General features: G+C 31.8%; 1 protein-coding gene across 6 annotated transcripts in view; it reads left to right on the top strand.

The window, feature by feature from the left end:
- The window catches only part of LOC118201403 (sperm-specific sodium:proton exchanger-like), a 251,684-nt gene that overhangs the window by 151,008 nt on the left and 78,425 nt on the right, over positions 1–22,251 (top strand). For all 6 annotated transcript variants that reach the window (XR_015042259.1, XR_015042261.1, XM_085821147.1 and 3 more), the window contains one exon: positions 2,036–2,233. Coding sequence is in view for 4 of the 6 variants with exons in the window: in XM_085821147.1 (XP_085677273.1) it covers positions 2,036–2,233 (198 nt within the window). In the remaining 2 variants the exon portion in view is untranslated. The remainder of the gene's footprint in view (positions 1–2,035; positions 2,234–22,251) is intronic.

The following is a 22,251-nucleotide window of genomic DNA, read 5'->3' as shown; positions in this document are numbered from 1 at the left end:
AGTAGCACCTGCTTCCATCTTTTGCAGAATTTGCAATTTTTGTATTACCGTCAATGCAGTGTGTTTATGTTTTTCAACTCTGTAAGCAGTAAAATCATGAGTGCATTTCTTATCTGTAATTGTATTAAAAAGCGCTGAAATTTAAAATATTCTTAATTTATCCACTAAATATCCAGACAAAAAAAAAAAAAAAAAAAAAAAAAAAAAAAAAGGCGGCAGCACCAAATAATCTCGTGAAATAACAAAGCTCAGAAAATACAACAACATGAATCGTGAACTTGAAAGAATAGTTGAGTGAATCGTCAGCTTTTTTATCTCAATGCAGATTAGAGGGGAGAAAAACTTTATCATGATGTCAATAATTTGATATTTCTGTTATGACTCATTATTATTTGGTATTTATGATGTCATTATTCGGTAAGTATTTTTTCTTTGATATTTTGTGCTCAATGTTGCGGCTTCCGGAACCTATACACTGAATATTTATATTTTGAGAGGTAACACGGATTTCATGTCGGCAGATTTTCGGTATTTGACTGTATTACTGTTTAATACAATAATTTGTTCTTTAATTGAAATTAAAACAAAATCTTAAAAGTGAATTAACATTTTAAATGACTGAAAATTTTTTAACTTCTCCATTTCTCAAAAGTATGAGACCCACCAGCGGCCGAGCAGTAAAGTCCACTGAACACTGATAGTTTGGTCCGAGGTTCAAATCCTGCAAACGGGCTGGCTGCATTGGCATTTTGATGGTTTTCCTCATGTGTAATGTGTAAGTGAGCCAGTTTCCCTTAGAAAGTCCTCCATGAAGGCATCCCTCCCCTTAAGCAGATAGCCCTCGAGGTTTTGCCATAATCACATAAACATTCTGAAAAGTCTGTGAAAGCATAATTTATTTATTGAAAATGCCTGTGCTATGTATTTCGTTTTTTAAAATCTTGTAATAATTGCGAAGCCATGAAATTAACACTCCATGTATGTAAAATTATACTTACTGTGATTTCTCTTAGGTAGTGTGTAATTTCTGAATTTCAAATTCTGTTGTATCTATCATTATTTCATCTTCAGTTTAAAAATTTAAATTTGCATTTATCAATAACACATTAGATGAAATTTAAAAAGTTAAAAAATATTAAAACTGTCTTTTATAAAAATTCTATGTGAAAACAACGAAAAGGAAGCAATATTTCAAAAAAGAGACAGTGAGACATATTCTTTGAAACATGGGTGCAAAGTCCAACGTTGCAAATGTCACAGGAATAGAATATCAGAAATTTGACTCATTTAGCATGTGTGTATCTTATATGGTCAGATAGCGCTACTCTGCTATACGGGGATAAAAAAAAATAAAATAACAATAAAACAAATTAATTAAATTAAAAAGTATTTCAGAGCATCGAGAACATGTTCATTTGTTTATGTGAAATGACCCAGTAAGAGCCGTCACGTTACTCAACACTAACGAATTAGCATTTGTGTATATTCTTCTACGTTCAGAAACCTATATCGCAAAAATAAAAATAAAAAGTACCTGAAAGCATCGAGAACATGTGCATTTGTTTATATCAAATTATGCAGTTAAAGAGACAGTAAATTACTCAACACCTACCCACGAATATCTCTGTCTCATTCTGAAACAAAATACCAAAAATAAAAAACATTGCATAGGAATGAAGGTAAACATACATAACTTTCAATATATTTCCCCATAACAGACATACAGCTACATCTAGTTGAAACAAAAAATACTAATTAAACGTTCTATCTAAAAAGTCAAATGTGGTACCGCCCGGCCATAAATTGAATTAAATGGCGATTCAAATATGACACACCCGCTGCTGATGCACATATGACACGCCCGTACTGAATGGGTTAAGACTTTGTATTTTTAAATATGTACAACTATTTTTTGAAGTTAATGCTTTTAACAAAATTGGTTTATATGAATCAAGACTGTCATAGCATTAGCAAGTTATTAAATTGTTGTAATATTCAGGAAATGAGATTAAACAAATATTTTTTCCTTTTCTAGAATTGTTCAGAAGAGGACATTAAATTGCGCTTAGGAAAGGGATTTTTACCAGATATGTCAGGTGTTACATACTGGAATGTACCTGCCATTGTTGATGATATGGTTATTATTCAAGGAAGAACGAGAGACTTTTTATCTTCTAAAAAATTCATAGCTCCAGCATATATTCCAAGCTCTTACAAAAGCCTCTTCATGCTAGTAAGATATCAGTATAAAAACATTTTCATATACTTAATAATGTTTTTTTAATGCAACAAAATAGTTTAGAAAGTCATAGAATATCCCTTAAGGAATTATGCAGTTGATAGCTGTTTGAGATCACCTTACTGCAAATATTTTACTTATTGCATTGTAAAAGTTGGGTAAATTATTTAAAAAAGAAGCAGAAGCATTGAAATTGCTTATGCAATAGACTGTCATTCACTGAACCTAAAGGTAATATTGTAATAAAATTCGTCTTGGACTGGAATTATTCAATATAAAGGATTACTCGTGAAAATAATGACTTCTGCTACTTTCTTAAGAATATATTTTAAAAATAGTTGGAACTTAAATTACATTTACTTATGAGTACTTATTATTACTTTACCAATGAGAAATTTAAAATTATTTTTGTTTTTAACTATTTAAATAACAAATTTGCTATAAAGGTCAAAGTTTTCTGTGAGATTGCAATGATCCCCCTTCCATTATGCCAAGAAAGAGGCTTGAAGGTTTCAAGTGACATTATCCTTAGCTTCTCTCTGAGAATTCTTTCACAAAATAATCTTAACCACAAAGGAGCTGAGCTACAGTTAGGTAGAATTCTAACTCTTAAGGGAAATTATAACTAATTATCCCCTAAATTCTTCAAAATAAAAGTATGAAATAGACTGTGAGGATCTCAAATAGCTGGCCTTCGCTCATCTGACACATCAGGTGCTCAATTGGTCCTGAACAGGTTAAACAGGTCCTTTGACGTGTGACCAAACTACACATTAATTTTAGACAGAGAGGTAACCACTTCAATACTTATAGGTTTAAGTATTTGATGTATTTGGAGCTTTATCATAAGAGTTATTTTGATTTCTCTTAATTTTTTGCATCTCTTGAACAGACAATATGATTTCATCATTATCTAAAATTTGATAGTCAGGACTTTGAATCCACATTTAACTACTTACTAATTCCATTTTCATTATAATTGAGATTTCTTTCCATCTAGATTGTGATGAAACTACATCATTTGAGAATTTTTCCGCATTTTATAACATACACCTCTCCCTCCTCTTTAAAAAATAATTATTCTGATTTACAGTTTGACCTTGAAACTGGCATGTTTGTATAACTGGATAGCTGGCACTCTATTGATTCAGTAACTGGATGACTAGCGCTCTCTTGTACTTAAACGATGTGATTAGAAATGGGTGTCGAAGCTTTTCTTGGTATGCTAAAGTAATCTCAATAAAATTCTGGTAATCAGCAACACTTTTGATTTATGAATGCATGTAATCTGTGTACATTTTTGGCTTTTTTTTTTTTTTTTTTTTTTTTTTTTTTTTTTGAGTTATCAGAAAATTCAATGCGGCAAATTTAACAGCAATTTTTTTTTCTTATTTCAAATATTTTCTTATGTAAATAGACATTTAATAAAAATTACACTATATTTATAATATATTTTAATTGAAAAGCAAAGTTATTGTATTATTATTATTTATGATTTTTTAGTATATTTTGCATGCCCATCTGTATTTTTTTTACTAATCACTGGTCGTAAATTTGTACAAATTTTTCATTTTAGATAAGTTTATCTTTTTTGGTGTATATTCTGTGTGTTTTGGAAATAATTTTGAGTTTATTTAATTTAATATATGTAAAGAATTTATTTGTCCACAGCTTTCTAATACACTTTCTCAACACAACTTGATACACACTTTCTAAATACAACTTTTCAATTTCTAATTTAAATATGCTTCATAAAAGTAAAGTGTTAAGAGATATTCTTAAAAATATCATTTATAGAGATTTTTCCTTTGTTAAACTTGGAAAACTAGGCAAAGGAAAGGAGACTTAAGAATACAGAAATTGTCTTCTTGTGAATCTAAAACTTCAGTTTTAGCATTACTAGTAGTGTTATTAATCCAGCTGCTCATTCGTAGGAGGCAATGGCAGAAGTAACATATGGATTTAATTTGGAAAAATATCACTGTTAGGTCCTTTGTAAGCAATGAATTATTCATCCCTCTCCCCTCTTGTTTGACAATATGGAAAAAAAATTGCACATAATTTCACCGGTGGATAAATAGTAGTTTTATACAAAATACTAAAAATGCATTTTCAAAAGACCTCTTTACTACCTTAAAGACTTCCTATCATTTATTCCTTTTTCTCTTTCATTAACATTTGTTCTTTGTATATAATTGGGTTTAAATATTTATATGAAAGTTTTATGTTCTTATATCTGTATGAAATGGTTCTTAAGGCAAAAGTACAGTAAAACTGCACTTAACAAGGGGGTTTATATTTCATTAGGTCGAGTGTTATACAAAATAGCATGAAATGATGTCATCTCGTCATGTAAATAATGAGGTTAAAAAACGGGTATAAAATAAAAAAAAAATTGTGCAAGTATTTTGTTATTAAGTTCATTAAATGTGTTTTTATAACAATACAAAATAAAAACTTATTTCTTACAAATATTGAAACATAAGAAATGAATATATAGAAATAAAAATTTGAAGTCATCATTTATATTTTAAATCATTTAGATTTTTCTATATTTCCAATTTTCTGTTTTTTTCCCCGTCAAGAACGTATCTAATGTTATTCACATTTTTCTTTTGTGTTCCATAAGAAGTTGTTGATAAGGGGACAAGGCACCCATGACACGCCATTTTGCCTTTGAACTCCTATCACAATTTGCGTCATTTTCAATAAATAATTCCAGAATTTCTGTTAGGGAAGTTAAACTGGTTTTTAGAAATGTCATTGAGAGTTCTTTTTGCTCTTTTTCAGAATCGCTATTTTTAATATTTTTGTGTTCTTTTTGATCTGGTAATTCTTTGAGCTAATTATTAGAAAGATTTTCTGCTGTTTTGTACAAAATTTCTTCAAGATCTTGCACATTTCCTTCATCTAAACTTTTTTTTTTTTTTTGCTAATTCCACTATTTTGTTCATATTAACAACATAATCTTTAGTGTCGTCATCCTTGTTTAAATCTGGCCAAATGTTGTTCCACACCTCTTTCAAATATATTCTGTTACCTCATTCTAAAAAAGATTTATGCTTTTTATAGCATCCATGACATTATAGGTTATTCTATTATTTTAAAAAGGGTACTGGTTGGATAATGGCTTTACAAATTTGTTAAAAAATTCAGACAGAGCCAATTGAGTCTACTGCTATATTAGCGAATGGACAGACAATTTTAAGTTCTTTAGAAACTGTATTAGGCTCAAGTCAATATTTCAAAAGGAAAAATTATTTCTATGGCATAATTTATTGGTTACACAATTTTTTGATAATGCCATCCTTAAAGGAAGGCTTGAAGAACAAACAAAAATTTTATCGAATCTTAAGCCACTTTCATTTGCAGCAGTGGCAGATCCAAAACATTTTCCTCAGAAAATAATACAGAAAATACGAGGTAGATCTACAAATAGGTCCGAAGAATTCACAGTTCTACTCTATCCAAAAAAGGAAGGATCTACTTCCAAGAAGGTGAAAAACAAAATTGTAAACTCAATTAATCCCACCCAATTACACATTGGTGTTAGAAGACTAAGAAAAATTAATAAATGAGGTGTTCTAATAGAATGTTCCTAAGCTTCTGATATTGAAGCCTTGGAAAGAGAGGTTAAAACAAATGATTTGCTTAGAATTATATGGTAATTCAACGTCCTGTTAAGAAAGATCCAAAAATTATTATTTATGATGTAGATTCTGATCTTTCTCAAGATGAACTTAAAATTATGATTAGAGACCAAAATATGGTCTTTGAAAATGGTGTTTTTGACTTAAAATTTTCAATAAAAGGTAGAAATACCAAAGTACACGGGGTGGCCAGTGTAGATGCTAAGAAATATAGAGAACTTTTAAAAGCAGGAAAACTTAACATAAGATGGTCTCATCTTAGAATTAACCACTTCCCAGTTTTGCCCGAACGCCGTTCGGGTACTTGTAAATGGCACTTTTTTGATTTTCCCGAGCGGCGCTCGGGCAAAACTTTTTTCTAGTCTAATGCACTGATTTGCCCGAATTTTTTGCATGTTTAGTGTGTAATGTTTCTAACAGATGGCGCTAGTAGTCCAGTAAAGTTAGAATTGCAAAACAACTGGTTTCAAGGTTAGGTTTTACTGAATTCTTTTACGCAAATAAAGGCGCGGAATTTCTTTTCACTAGCCCCGGTGTTCCGGCTACTGCGAATACTATTTGTTTTAAATTTGGAGCTAAAATAAAAGAAGAAATGAATGATAATGAGAAGCTTATAACTGAAGATATAACTCTGATATTGACTCAGATAGTGAATCTGAAATTTCACTAAATGATTCTGGAAGTAATGACAGTTTGTTGTCTGACTTCTCTAGTGATGAAGAAACGGAAAGTATAGATAATCTAACGCAAATTTGGAACTTTTATGAACTTGATATTAATAATTCTTCTTTGGAATCGAACAGATATGTAATAACAATAAAACATTTTAAATTCTGACATCTATTTTTGTAAAGTGTGTTTTCTAGTTCGCTTACTTGTTCGAAAAAAGCCAACTTTAAGGAAATATGTGCTTTTTACGATGAAAATAAAAATTAGCATAAATCAATAAATTCAATACTTGTAATAGTTCTGACTGCTGATTTGGGTTTATATAATGACTTTCTTCATAAAAATGTTTATCAAAAATATGCTTATTTTTTGTCATAATATGACGGAAAAAAGAATCTGTTAAGTGGTTAAAGAATTTTTGAAAGTAACTCAATGTTTTAAGTGTTCAAAGTATGGGCACTTTCAAACAAAATGCCTAGAACCGCAAATAGTATATGCTAAGTGTGGTGAAGTTGGACATAAACATTGGGAGTGTAAAGCTACTCCAAAATGTATTAATTGCAAAGAGGCAAATGAAAAGTATAAATTGAAGCTTAGCGTTGATCATTTCAGCGTAGATAAAAATTATCATTGTCACAAACGACAAATGGATCTTTTAATCAGTCGTACTAATTATGGCTAGTAGAAGTGAAGAAGACTTTAAAATGGTTCAAATAAATTTATATATATTAAAATATATTAAAGTTATTGAAAGAGGCTATAAAATAGCCTTTGATTCAAGAACGTTATGTAGTGGATAATAAAGTTTGTGGAATCCCGATGAAATTTTGAACTTTTTGTGACAAAAATTATCCACGAGCGGCAATTGTTCTACTTGACAGCTCTCCAGCAATGCTTTTGTATGCTTCCTCGAATATAGTGGCTATCAAAATGATCATTAATAATGGAAACATAGTTTTTGTTTCAATGTATTGCCCCCCCCAATGACACCTTGAGTGACTATTTATATTGTATTAACAGTATTATTGATTCACACGAAGACTTGGAAATAATTATTTGCGGAGATTTCAATGCTAAGAGTCTCTTATGGGGTCCTTATGATCACTCAATAGATCCAAAAGGTGATGCTATAATTGAATTCTGCTCAACAAACAATTTGAATGTTTTTAATAGTCCTGATAGCCCAACTATGTTTTCCTGTGCCAGAGGCAAAAACTGGATATACCTTCTTTTGTCCTGAATTGGTCTGTTTCTATGGATATATCATGTAGCAATCTTCGCTACATTGAGATTGAACTTTTAAACAACTTACATAGAGAGAAGAAATTTGAACGTTTCTATATTTGGGAGTAGAATTGGCTAAATTTTCATGCAGAACTGTATAACTTTATAAATCAAGTTTCCGGAAAAAATGCTCCTGATTTAAATATTTATACTAAAGATCTTACTAACTCAATAGTGGATATCTGTAAGAAAAATAAGATGAACAAATTTAAACAGAGCAATGCTCTGGGTAAGCAGGTGCATTGGTGGTCTGAAAAATGGCTGTTTTAAGTTAAGCTCGACTGTATCAAAGAACATTTCAGAGATGTTACAATCGTATAGAAAAAAATTTGTTAAAGATTCAATATAAGAAGAAATTAGCTGAATATAAACAAGAAATCAACCTTGGTAAAAATTGTGCTTGGGAACAACTATGTGCAATTTGAATATTCATCAACCTTTTGGCATTCCTTACTATATTGCTGTTAATAAATATAAACGAGCTTTACAAATTGCCTCTTTGAAGTACCAAGATGGGTCTTATACTAAGAATATAGACAAGACAGTAAATTACCTCCTACAATATCACTTTCCTTGTGATACTAATTATGGTGATCTATCATGTCATTATCAAGTTAGATCAGATTGTAGGAAAACTCCAGAGACCGTAAATGATTACGATTTTATTTTGGATGAAGTGGAATTTACTTTTAAAATGTTAAATAAAGGTAAAGCCCCTGGTCATAAAAAGTTCTTTGTAGCTATTCTGAATGAATGTTTTCGGAGGGGAATTTTTTCTGAATGTTGGGAAGAGGCTGATTTGGTTTTGTTCAACAAAGAAAGAAAGGATAAAAAATATCCTTCCTGTTTTTTCCCCATTTGCTTACTGCCTTCCTGGGGCAAGGTGCTGGATAAACTCATGACACAATGGTTACAATATTATTTATTATCAAATAATCTTTTAAATAAAAATCAGTTTGGTTTTATGCTGGGTAAAAGTACTATCTAGGCTATAGATAATTTAATTTCTGACATCCTTCGAAATAAAAGGAATTGTAAACATACTGCAATTTTATCCTTAGATGTAAAGAGCGCTTTCAATAATGTTTGGTGGCTAAATATGAAATGTCCAAGAAATATCTTCATATTAATATGTGATTTTTCTGAAGGAAAGAAAAGTTTCTTTATATGATGGTAATAAGTGGCATCACAGAAATTAACAAAGGGGTTGTGCCCAAGGCTCAATATCTGGTCTACTTTTGTTGAATATTATTGTTAATATAGCTTTAAACATAACCTTACCATAAAATGTTGATATACAAGCTTATGCTGACGATTTTGTTTTATTCGCCATGGGAAGTGGTCACTATACTATTGATAAAGCTTTAAGTTTCGCCACTCAAGAATTGGAGACGTGGTCTTTCCATGTTAAACTCAAATTTGATCCAAAGAAGAGCTCTCTTTTGGGTATTGCCAAAACTAATACTAGATCAATACATCATAGGTGCAAACTGTATGGACAACCAGTTAGAGTTTCTAAGACAATAAAATATTTGGGCATCAATGAAAAGCTCACTTTTATACCTCACCTATATCAAATAAAGATCGAATGCGCCCATATTCTTAATAGACTTAGTAAAATGAATCTCCAAGGTAAAGTTCTTAAGAGTTTATATAAAAGAGCTATTGAGAGAAAAATCTTGTAAGCCTGTGGCGCATGGGGGACTGGAACGGTCCGAATGTGTAACAAAATTTTGAAAATTCAAAGAATCGCTTTATTGGAGATTAGTATTTTAGAACTGTTTCCACAGTAGCTCTTCAGATTTGGGCTGGATGTCCTCCGATCGATATTTTAGCAGAAAAAAGAATATGCTATCTTTAAATTAAAAGCTGGTAATAAAACTGTCAATTGTTTCATTGAGATCTTCTCAGCTAGAGATTTTGACTTTGAGAAAGGTTTAGACATTTCTATTTATTACGTGCTCCGCCCTTAGGCACTACACGGAAAGGGAGGGATGCCCCGTGGAGGTCCTTTTAAGGGAAACTGGCTCATATCCACGTTACACATGGGGAAAACCACGAAAATGCCATGCAGCCAGCCCGTTCGCCGGGACTCGAACCCCGGAACGAACTACCAGTGTTCAGCGGCTTTTACCGCTCGGCCGCTGGTGGGCCAGGTTTAGACATTCATCCAACTTTCTTAAAACAGCTGAATTGACATAAAGGCCTCACCAATATGACAGGCTACACATTTTTACAGATGGATCTCAATTAAATGGTCATGTGGTGGCAGACTTTTGTGTGTTCTCGGATGAGAAACTGAGCTTACAAAGGAAATATAGACTTTCTGACAATGCCTCTGTCTATCAGGCAGAGTTAGTGGCCCTGCGAGAGGCCTTATATTGGCTTATTCCTAATTCTGTACTAGATCCTGTAGAAATCTATAGTGACTGTGAAAGCGCAATTGTTTCAATTACGGATGTTTGTCCAAGTAACAGTCTAATTAAACAGATAAAAGATATGCTCATTTTTCTTAGCGCTTTCAGAGATATAAAACTCTTTTGGACGAAGAGTCATATTGGTACCATTGGTAACGAGTTAGCAGATAGATTGGCAGTGGCTGTTGTTGAAAAACAAATTATTGATTTTGAAGTAAAGGCTTCCTTTGACAGTTATGGCAAGCAAAGTGGAACGACCCAGATTCTAAAGGAAGATTCACATATAATTTAATCTCAACTGTAAGTGAAGATGCCTAAGTGACAAGTATCTAAACCAAGCTTTAACTAATCATGGACACTTTCCCTTTTATTATAATACTTTTTTTATTAAAAATTGTATTATAATAGGTTTTCAATTAATAATTGTGCCTGTCCATGTGGCATGAGTAATGTCGATATTGAGCACCTGTTGTTTAGATGCTCTTCTATGAAAAATATTGGTCTAAGATTTATTCCAGATATTGCTAAATTTAATACTCTAAGGGATCTAAGTAAAAATACAGTGACTAAATTGAAATTTTCAAATTTCATAAAATATGTATCTATAAATGAAATGAATTTATATATAGATTGTGTTTAAAATTTCCCTGTCTATTTTAAGAAAAACTAGGATGTTTATGATATTCTGTTATTTTATTTCTTTGTATATGTAAGTAACATACTTTTATGCATGTAAGTAACATGTGTTATATTTTACAAAGTACGTAATAACGTACTTTTGTTGGCGTAGCAGGTAAATCTCAACAGCTCCTAAACTTTAAGTTCATACTTTAGTTGTTTATTTTATTTAAAGTTATATCAAGTGGTATGGTGGTAATTTTGCTTAATGAGCCTGATTAGGCCTTGTTTAGATCTGGATGTTTCTTTAATTAAATAGCTCTACTAAGTCTTGTTAAGCCTATGATGTTGGGAGGCCCCAACTTGTCAGCAACAGTAGTAGTGATGACTGCTATGAACTGGAAATTACACCAACTCTTAAGAAGGGTTTAACTCCCTTTCTATTTCACTTTAGAAATCACAGTTGCTCACAAACTACGCCGACCCGGCGGTTGAACAAAATAGACAAAAATGCAACTAAAAATAAATGACAGGATGAATAAATAACAAAGTCACTACCTAGGAGGCTCTATAATCGTAACTAACTTAACCGCGTTCTAAGATACGGCTGAGATTCCGCAAACTTTCTGATTAAGAATTTGAAAGATTCAATGAACTGTCGAAATAGGCACACAGGCCGAAACGCGCGGTTCTTAAACTGTCTACCAAGCAACCTTCACGCTCGTGATTCAAGAAGCACACTTACAATCTCACTTCCCTTCTATTTAAACTCAATTACTTCTGCTAAAATTTGAATACTCTGCACGTTCTACTACGATTTACATACTCTAGCATTGGCAATTCCAGGGTAAAGTAAAGGCTTGACAGGAAAGATAGCTTAAAATAAATGTTAGTTAAAATAAATATATACCCTACAAGCCTCTAATGGCGGTACAGGAAGTTCGATCAGTGAGAGGTCCTCCAAAAATCTATTATTGATTGTTTATCATCTCTGCCTGTTTTTTTTTTTTTTTTTTTTAAGCATTTGTGTAAATGTTTGCCGCAGGTAATAAACTTTAAAGTTTGATATAACACCTTGATCCGTCTGTTGGATTAATGCAGTTGTGTTAGGCAGCAAGAAAACCACTTCAACTGGAATGCTTGTTATTAAGTCATTGGGTAGCTTGGAACATTATCCATTAAAAGTAGCGCTTTGGGTTCAAGTTTTTTGATTTCATAATAGTGTTTAACAGAAGGGCAAAAATGTTCAGTGAACCAGTTCTGGAAAATTTTCATAATTATCCATGATTTTTTATTAGACTCCCAAATTCCTAGTAAAGTTGATTTTCATATTCCTTTCATAGCTCTTGGGGTTTTGGAATAATAATCAAGACATGGCTTTAATTTGAAGTCCCCACTGGTTCTAGCTTTCAAGAGAAGTGTTAAGCGATGTTTTGTAGCTTTAAATCCTGGTGCACATTTTTCTTCACAGGATAGAAATTTATATTTTGGCATTTTCTTCCAAAATAGGACCATTTCGTCAACATTAAAAACTAATTCTGGAGGATAATTTCCTCATTCAATTTTGAGAATTCAGCCACCGCTTTTATGTCTCCACTTGCTCTCTCTCCTATAATCTGTACGTTGTGAAGATTATTTTGATGTTTAAATCTATTAAACCATCCTCGATTTGCAGAAGTGTCACCTGTTTCAATCTGAATGTGATTAAAAATTCTTCTTGCTTTTTCCAATATAGCTTGGCTTTATAGCATTTCATTGTCAGTCCATATAGAAAGTCGTTTTTCCATTTCCTCTATCATATTCTAGTGACAGAGGTTTTTGTAGTTGTAGATGCTGATTATACTATTTTTTCTTTATTCTTGAGAATTGTTCTTATTGTTGAAGTTGACAAGTTCAATGCAACACCAGTTTGATATTGACATTCACCATTATCTAATCTTCTAAGCATTTGCATTTTAGATTCTAGCAAAATCTTTTTCTGTTGTGTTGTTATTGCTTATTTGCTCACTTGTCTGATGTAGTCAGCCCAAGCCCACAAAATTCCTCGTGTCAAGAACCGCCTGCCATTGGCAACCAGCTTTGAGCACATTTCAGGTGACAGTGCAATTTAGCTGAGTTCCACCCTCACTTTCAGCTCGGCGCATATTTAAAGTTCCGCTATGCTGTACCAACTCTATACATTTATAAATATCCATGCCTTCTCTGGGATTCAAACCTGAACTCTTCGGCACGGCAGTGAGTGAAGCTAACTATTATACTGGCTGGGAGGTGAAATCTTTTTCTTGTTGCTGTATTTTCATGTTTCTTATTATCACCCATATTAAAAATGAAAAATTATAATATGTATCAATCAAGAATCATGTATCAATGATTACATGACATAATTTTTTACTTAAAATATCAGTACCAAATGTCTGAAATAATAAAAATATGTTTGTGAAACACTACAGAGAAGAAGTAATGCAGACAAATTACTTTCAATTTTGGCTAAGCCCAATCCTGTGGGCAGTTTTCAGGGAATCCCGCTATTCAAATAAAAATGCATTAATCTGAAACAGCGCTAAACAGATTAGCGTTAAGCGGGGTCTTAGTATATTTTGGTTAATTACTAAATGAAAAATGTAAAAAAACTGAGGAAGAATTAACCTTTAATGCAAATTTTTTTATTCCGCACAGTCTTTGGTTTCAAAGTATGGGGACTCTCAGAATTTTATGTAAATATAATGTTATATATTAATAAAATATAATAACTATATTTAAAAAATCAGTCAAATTTCAGTAATAGACTAATAATTTTAGAGAAAAGTTTTTCATGGTTTTTGAGAGAGCTTGATATGGCTCTTTCTTCCTGAAACAGCAAAATATTCTGTTTACTGAAACTGAATAACAAGTTTCTCTTACCAAACATTCTATAAACAAGAAGCACTGTATTTTCCAAAATAAAATAGAATATGAAGTCCGAGATTCATACTCGTCGGGACTTGCGCGATTCCGGATTTGGAATTCCAGAAGATCATCAGTTTAAATCTAGTAAGATGGCATGTAGAAATAATACAATTAAAAATATGAAATTGTAATTTATGAAATAATGAAGCATTCGTGATCTAAAGAGTATTAAAATTTAGAAAAAAAGCTTAATATTTATTTGTCTACTGTATTAAATATTTCTTTCAAGTTGTTTAAGTTGCTTCGTTTTTTGTGCTAATACTTTCTCTTTAATTCTATAGACAGACATAATTTCTTGTTCAGTTACGAAGTTCCATTGTTGAAATCCTGTAATTGCTATGCCTAGGATTCTGACTAAATTGGCAATCGAATTTTTTTTTTCGTTTTCAGTAACCTGCCTGCCTCTTTCTTCACTATCAGTAGCAGTATTTTTTGGATCTAGAACCATACTACAGATTTTTCAATCCATTAATGGATTGATGATTTAGGTGCATTGTCATCACAATGAAAAACTTGTTTTATATCATCTTTATTTGTTACGGCTTCTTCACATTTCTTTACAAAATCCTTTAATTAAAAGATTTCACCGTTTGTTTGCGATATCCAAAAACCTTCAGATTTGTGGCTATCATCATAAAATTTAGCTAACATTCACTCAAAATATTTGGCTAGGTATCTTGAGATTGGCGACTAAAGTTGTTTTGCTAAATTTTATCTTGCATCTATCTCACATTAAGACAATTCAGTCTGAATTATATTAGCTTAGTTATGTATTATACTTACCCCTATTCCTTGCACATGCTTAAGGCTTATCTGAGTCTTGAATAAATAAATTCCCACATATACCGTAATTTCCGGAAGAAAGGCCGCATCAGCGTAAACGCCGCACTCGAGAAAAATGGCAGGAAAAAAATTAAAATTACACAGAAACACCGCATTAGTGTAAACGGCGCAATAGATTAAATTGCGCGTGACATCGTCGTGGGCCGTATAGATGCAAAAACTCAACCTAAGTCCTGATAGCATGTTCCTAAAATGTACTCGCCGTACCTCCTGCTGTGAGAGCTGCTTCGCTGCTATTGGTTAGAAGAATTTAGACGTAACATAGAGCTTTCGACGTCATTTGTTTTGTCACATGGTAAAGCTTCTCGCACTCCAGCCATATTTGTTCGGATCGGATCGCGTACAGTGGTTATGTTTTAATCCTTTTAAAAAAATCAGTTGAGAAGTCAGAGGTGATTTTATGTACAACTGAATTAATTCATTTGTTAATATATATTTTCACTTTATGCAATACACACTTGAGAAATACTGGATCATTACAAAGGAAGGAAAATGGGTTATTTGCTTGAGAGGGTTATATCCATATTGCATTTTGCTAATGGAATGTTGGAAAAACAATATTTAACATAGTTTATTAATCTTTTATCGTGATACAACCACATTTTTAAGAACAAGATTACAAAGTTTACAATTATACACCTAAATTTATCTCAGTTTTCACTCTGAGATGGAATCCCAGGAAAAATATTGTTAATGATGGACTAGTAGTTATATAGAGAAAGCACACGTGGGATCTTTTCCTTTACTGAATAACATTTGCCAGTCAATTTACAGCAAAATATGTATGCCTACATTGCCTACTGTCCATTAAATTAAATATAACCTTTGAATCGCTCTTAATATTATTCTTGTTTTAAAAGTAACTATTGTCAGTTAATTCTATCAATAACCTTTAGTATGCATTAGGTAGTAAGGAATATACTTTTTAGACACATAAACATTGCTTGGATTATCCTATATTTTCACTTATATTTTAAAATACACAGTGTTATTTCCATTATCTATTTCTACTTCATTACCTTTTTTGATGATCTAGTGTCACAAATTGCATTTTGAATGTATTTTAAATTTACCATTAATATCTTAAACTACATTTTGCACCAATATTTATGTTTGTTCTCCCATTAAGGGAAACAAATATAATAATATAAGTTAAAATGTTTCATGGTTTAGACCATGATCTTCGCATCATGGTTTAGACCATCAATACTTTTTCACAGCATTCTGGTGAGATTCAGAAAATTAGAAAGTACCAAAATTCATCATTTTAGAATTATTTTGAGTAAGTTATACACTTTGTGAACTGTGATGAACAAAAATTAATAAGCTGTGCTTCCTTCAAACCAATTTCCTTTCTTTCACATAATGATTTATTTGCATATATCAGAACTTTACTATTGCAATATGGAATGATTATTATTTCAATCTATGAGATTTTTACTTTACCACCAAAGAAAATGCACAGACATCATCGCTGGGAAATAACTACCTCTAAAAATCTGAGATGTATTAATAATAAATAGGTACCTTTGTCACAATTTGAATTATCATTTTTAAAGCACATTGATACTTAATTATGTTAAAAGAAAGAAAAAAAAAAAAAAAAAAAAAGCACTATCCTACTTGATCTGGTTTTCCTACCTGAGCTGGTGAATGAACTCACTAGTTTGACTCATTGATTAAGATAACATAATCTGTATGTATGGCTGTTACAGTTATATTATTCTTCAGTTCAGAACTAAGTAGGTGCTACATAGCAAAAAGTTAAAGTAGTTTTTTTTTTAAAGTGACCATTGTTTCAGCTAACTTTGGTAGAAAAAATAAGCAGCCCTTAGATGCTTTGCCATGTTCAAGTAACCTAACCAAACCCACATTAGAACGTCATAAGTGACTACAGCTATAGTTGTGCATAGAACTTTGCAAATAGAAGGATAAATAATATAAATTAATTTTTTCCAGATGAATCTTAATACATCAACACCATCAAGGATCACATCCATGGTCTGCATAAAAAAAAATGCCACATTATGTCATGCATTATGTATCCCCATACAAGTCTGAAACCAAGTGTAATCGTATGGTCCATTACATTCCAGTTGCCTTCACGTTTAATGCTCATCGGTGGCCAGGGCAACCTGTATGAGTGCAATGGGCAGCAAGACATAGGAGTGTCAAAATTTTTAGAATTTTGGCAGGAACTGGAAGGCATAATTTGCAAGCAGCAGTTATTCTATTAGGTGATAAAATATCTAGCTCTGGCTTCGCTAGCAGCCAAGCAGTAAAGTAGTTGAATACTGATAATTCGACCTGGGTTTACATTCTAGCGAACAGGTTGGCTGCATGTGTGTTTTCATAGTTTTCCGCATATATGAAATATGTATAAGCTAACTTCTCTTTGAAAGTACTCCATGAAACTATCTCTACCCTTAGCCAAGTTACTATACTGTAATCAAATAAATTAACCCCCTCCCAAAAAAAACAGCCTCCATGTTTAATGTGCAGTTGAACAGGCGGCATTATTTAGGGCTACTGTAAATGATTTATCAGATTTAAAAATTCTAATATCGAAAATATTATGCATATTATAATGATTGAATGCAAGTAAAGAATGAGATATTATCCAAATTTTCTTTACGTACAACAAATGTTTTGCTGTGTATGTTATGTGAGCACTAGCTACATTATGTATAAAAATACCATGTGAGCACCAGGTGTATTTTGTACATAATGTATTAACAGTACATTGTGTACAAAAATGCACTCTTTAATGTTTGCCCAATGGAAGACTTCAAATGTGATAGATGATGCAGTATGGAAACTCGTACAAAAAATGTGAAATCAATAGCCATTTGGAAGTGTGCTATGTGATCAATGTTCATAAAATGTATGTAGCATGCGAGGTAATTTTTTAGTTTCTAGTTCATTTCCATAAATTGATTATTGTGTGTATACTATTTATGAAAAGGCAGTGTTTTTAAAATCTGATGAATCATTTATTATTACTCTGAGGTTTTCGAAGCTCACTGCTGTCTATCTTTAGAGGTTGTCTAGAACTAGTGATCAACAAGGAATGTCTGGCACATAACAAAGAACAACTCCTAAATTTCCACCATTTTTTTTACTGATTTATTTATCCCTTGATCTATGATTTCATCAGATCTGTTATCTACTGAATATATCAGGCCTATGATTATAAAAAAACTAACGTACCACAGTCTACCCATGGCTACATCAGCTGAACACTGGTAATAACTGAAATCTACTTTTCTCACATATTCTAGGTGCACATCCAGTATCTGTTTATCTTTATGCAATGGCTGTACGAGGTGGTATACTCCAAGTTTAACTGTTTTTTAAACCATGTACTTTAAGTCTAACTGATTTGCTTACACATGTACAGTTAAACCATGTATTAAAATTTATGGTACTATTCGGTTTCGAGGGCCGTAAAAAAATTGCAGCAAAAATGTATGCGGGAAAGCGCCAAATCTAGCAAACACGTCCATTTAACAGCGTGCCAAATCTCGCGTACGCGCTGATTTCAGATTGCGTAACTTTATATAGTTCTATATTTGTTAAGATGCCATTGAAATACCAGTTTAATTTTATTAATTCCTTTTTGATATCCTATGGATTTAACAATTTGAGAATTTCCTATGATGAAAAGTCTGCGATAGAATTTCAGATAAAGTGCAGAATCATCCACTGCTTGACGCGTTTTTAAGAAATGCACATACTCGGTATCCATGTACACATCGACTTATTTTCACTTAAAAAAAAATCCCAGAATTGCACAAAAATGGCACTGTGCACATCCTTGACTTTATCTATGTACACATCGACCTGTTGTCACTTAAAAAGTAAAAGAAAAATTGACCAAATTCCAATTGTTTTTACCCTTGTAAAAAGCGGCAAAGAAATAAGCGGGCGATTCTGCACTTTACCAAAAATGTTTCAAAGAAAAGTCATCATTCATTATAGAAAATTATGTTTGAACAACCAACGAGATGACATTATGCTTTAGCGATAACTCGGTAGTGAAATATTATATGAAGTTAAACTCATCTAAATTAAAACATCAATATTTAGATAGTTGTTTACTATTATACTTTTTTCTTGCGTTAGGGTTGCCGCAATTACTTTTGGCAGCACTGGCATCAACAATAGTTTGGCGATTTTTTACGGCCCTCGAAACCGAATACAGTCAAAAGTCTTTAATCCGGACTTGTCGGGACTTCGGCGATTCCGGATTATTGATTTTTCTGGATTATAGATCATCAGTTTAAATCTGGTAAGATGGCATGCAGAAATTATAACATTAAAAATATGAAACCGTAATTTATAATATAATGAGGAATTATGATCTAAAGGGTATCAAAATTTACAAAAAAAGAAGCTTAATATTTGTTTACTTTATTAAACATTTCTTTCAACGCGCGCATGCGTAAAGCATACCTTACGCATAGCCGAAATTAGAAAATTGCAACCAGAAAACTATTTGATTTGTATTCGTGATATTTATAATGACGAGGAATTTGATTTAAATCATATCAAAGACGGAGTACATCAAGATTAAATACTACATTTAGTAAGGAATTATAAGCCGAATAAAATAAAAACATCTGCCCTGAAGATAACGATAGTGCTGACAGATCAACTTCCAGTTCATTGCGTGCCACGACGTCCCCCCCTCCGCCCCGCAGAGCAGCATGAAATTGATAAACAGATTTCGGAACGGTTAGATAAACAAAGGATATGGCTTTATCCATTTTTTGTAGCAATTCGTTTTTTGTTTGATGGACATCGAAACATACTTTCGTTTTCTAGATCCTTTGGGAGCTCCAGCATTGAAAATTCTATTTGACATAATCGAAAGTTCAAGCTTACGTTTATAAAATTGCTCTTACAGTCTGCAAAAAATAATAAGCCGGATCCAATTCAAAGATTAAGGAACAATGCAGTCATCAACGTTAACTGAAATAGATAATTAGAGCTTATACCGTCTGTTAAACATTAAACGCACATGCGAAAACTTATTCTGCGCTTGCGCAAACGCATATGCGCAGTCGTAAATGTCTTGCGAGCACGCGTAAAACGCCTATGTGCAGAAAGATTTTAGCTTTGAGGTCTGGATTATGGGTGTCCGAATTAATGACTTTTGACTGTAGTACCAAATTTATTTGTATAATAAATATGGCTTTATCTCCTGTCTTCAATAATGTTATGCTTTTAAGGGCCATCAGTGTTTTAAGATTACAACAGTTATTTATATTAATGTTAACCCCCCAAAATATTAAATCATTGTGGAAATCTACAAATTAGACAAACTGCAATTATCATTTTCTTTTAATATTTAATCTAAAGCAACGGTTCTCAACCTTTTGACTAACACGTACCATCTAAACAAAAATTGAAAACCTTTAATACCACCACCACTCCTGAACAAAGCTCAAATCACATAAATTTACGAGTGTTAGAAAAAAAAACTCAATCAGGATGTTGGGTTTTAATTTTTTAATTTAATAGTTAAAAATACTTTGCTTCTTTGTATCCCACCAGTTGAGAACCCCTCCACACTCATTCTGCAAATAAATTGGAAAATTTTTATATTTTTGTCTATTAACAGTCAAATGGTAACTGTGTTAAGTGATAATATCAGTAGAACATATTCGCTGTACTGATGATTTTCATACTCTTTCTCAAATGTACACATAACTACTAATAATTTATTCATAGTAAATCATTAGTAGAAGATTTTACTCTTTGATGAAACACATTTTACTTAACTTATCTTTTATGCACTTTTGTAACATACATGTTAAATGTCAGTTTATATATTTTCTAATTAATATTTCTTTCACTTAAATCATCATTTCCTAGAAACTGGTATTGCTGTTTGTTATTAATTTTTCATTAAAATGTATAAGTTTTTTTTTTTCTTCTCAGAATTTTACTTCATGTGATGAATAAGCATTATTTCCATTAAGTTGGAAAATTTGGATCTAGGAAAATATAAAGTTTGTCCAGTTTTGTCTGACATCATTCTAAATCTCAAAACAAATCTATAGCACATTACTTTAGAGACAATTTTGATTAAAAAATCTGTGCAAAATAACATTAACAAGAGAAGTTATCCTAGCTGTATCTAAGCAAATGTTCTGTGATACATATTTATGTAGGTATAATATATTTATGATATATTTTATTATAAAGAGTTTTACTAAACATACATCACTTAACCTAGCTTCATATTTAAAGACACAAAACATTTGTACACTGATCTCAGGCAGGTCATGGCTGGCTTGGTCTTTCATGTATTTTCTAATCAGAAAAGCAGGTATGAGACAAATATCATTTAGTAGCTTCCATGAGAGCATCTCTCAAGCAAAATACTTGTCAAAATTAATTAATTAGCTTTTAAAGGTACATTAAAAGCATGATGTTATGAAGAAGAGAAAAGTTCCACAAAGCAGAAAAAAAATCTAAATTACAAATTAGCAGGAAATCCAGCCTTAGTCCTACGAAGCTTTATTATAGCACTATTATATTTATTGTTTTAAACTCTAATTCATTTACTCAGAAAAACCATTCTATTAAGAAATTTTATATAACCATCATTAAGAAAAATACATTGTTTTTAATGTTTTTATATGACTACTTCATTTTAGACAACATATTACTTTATGAAGCCAAATAATTGATATGCAAAACTTATATATCATTGTGTAGATCTTTTGAAATTTTAATATATAATTAGGTGCTTTATTAGTGTTGGAAACATGATTTTGTAAGTAATTATTTTCTTCTCAGAAGACATGCTGTATTTTTGTCTTAAATCTGGCTGGTATTTTCTAGAGAAGATAATCTTTTAGAAGACTTTTGCTTACATTTTTGTTTGATTTATCCCTTAGAAAATTTCATGAGTATCATGATGTTGACTGAGCAATGCTACTAAGGCATTAGTTTTATATCATTATGCACAATGGCAAATGGTATGAGAGCGACTAAATGGCTAGTCAATAAGATGGTGATTATTTCTGGTGCTTTTTATTAAACACAATCTGTAGCTTTCATAAGTATAATAAAATCTGAGAGATAGTAATTCATCACGAATCAACTTGACTGCTTTATGTAATCTTAAACAATGCCTAAGACCTATGGAAAAGCCACTTTAATAAGGGAGTGTACCAAGCATCTTTCTAAATTTACAGCTGATATCACTCAAAACAGTTTTATGTATCTTATCATGCACATAAATTATGTCATGATGCAAAATATTTTCCCAACATGATGATAATGTAAGTCGAGCCTCCAGCAATGCACACTTCACATTATCAGATATACCCCATTAATAGAGAGTTCCTGATTTCGAAGCAGAGAACCACTGTACACATATATAGCAATCCTGTAACTGTCTAGTAGAGGGTGGTTTTACTATACTTCACCTTGTTGTACCCTGCCACTATGATAATGAAAAACTGCAGTTGCTTATGATAGTGTCAAACTTAATTTTTCATCTGTTCAAATATTAATTTGATCCAAGACACTCTGATATTCATTAGTAACAAAGTATCATGCACATATT

Source organism: Stegodyphus dumicola, chromosome 1 (assembly GCF_044657685.1).
Source record: "Stegodyphus dumicola isolate Sdum_Otavi_A_Nest chromosome 1, ASM4465768v1".
Taxonomy (NCBI): domain Eukaryota; kingdom Metazoa; phylum Arthropoda; class Arachnida; order Araneae; family Eresidae; genus Stegodyphus; species Stegodyphus dumicola.
The sequence above is the reverse complement of the archived record's forward strand: the minus strand, read 5'-3'. Positions and strand labels throughout refer to the sequence as shown.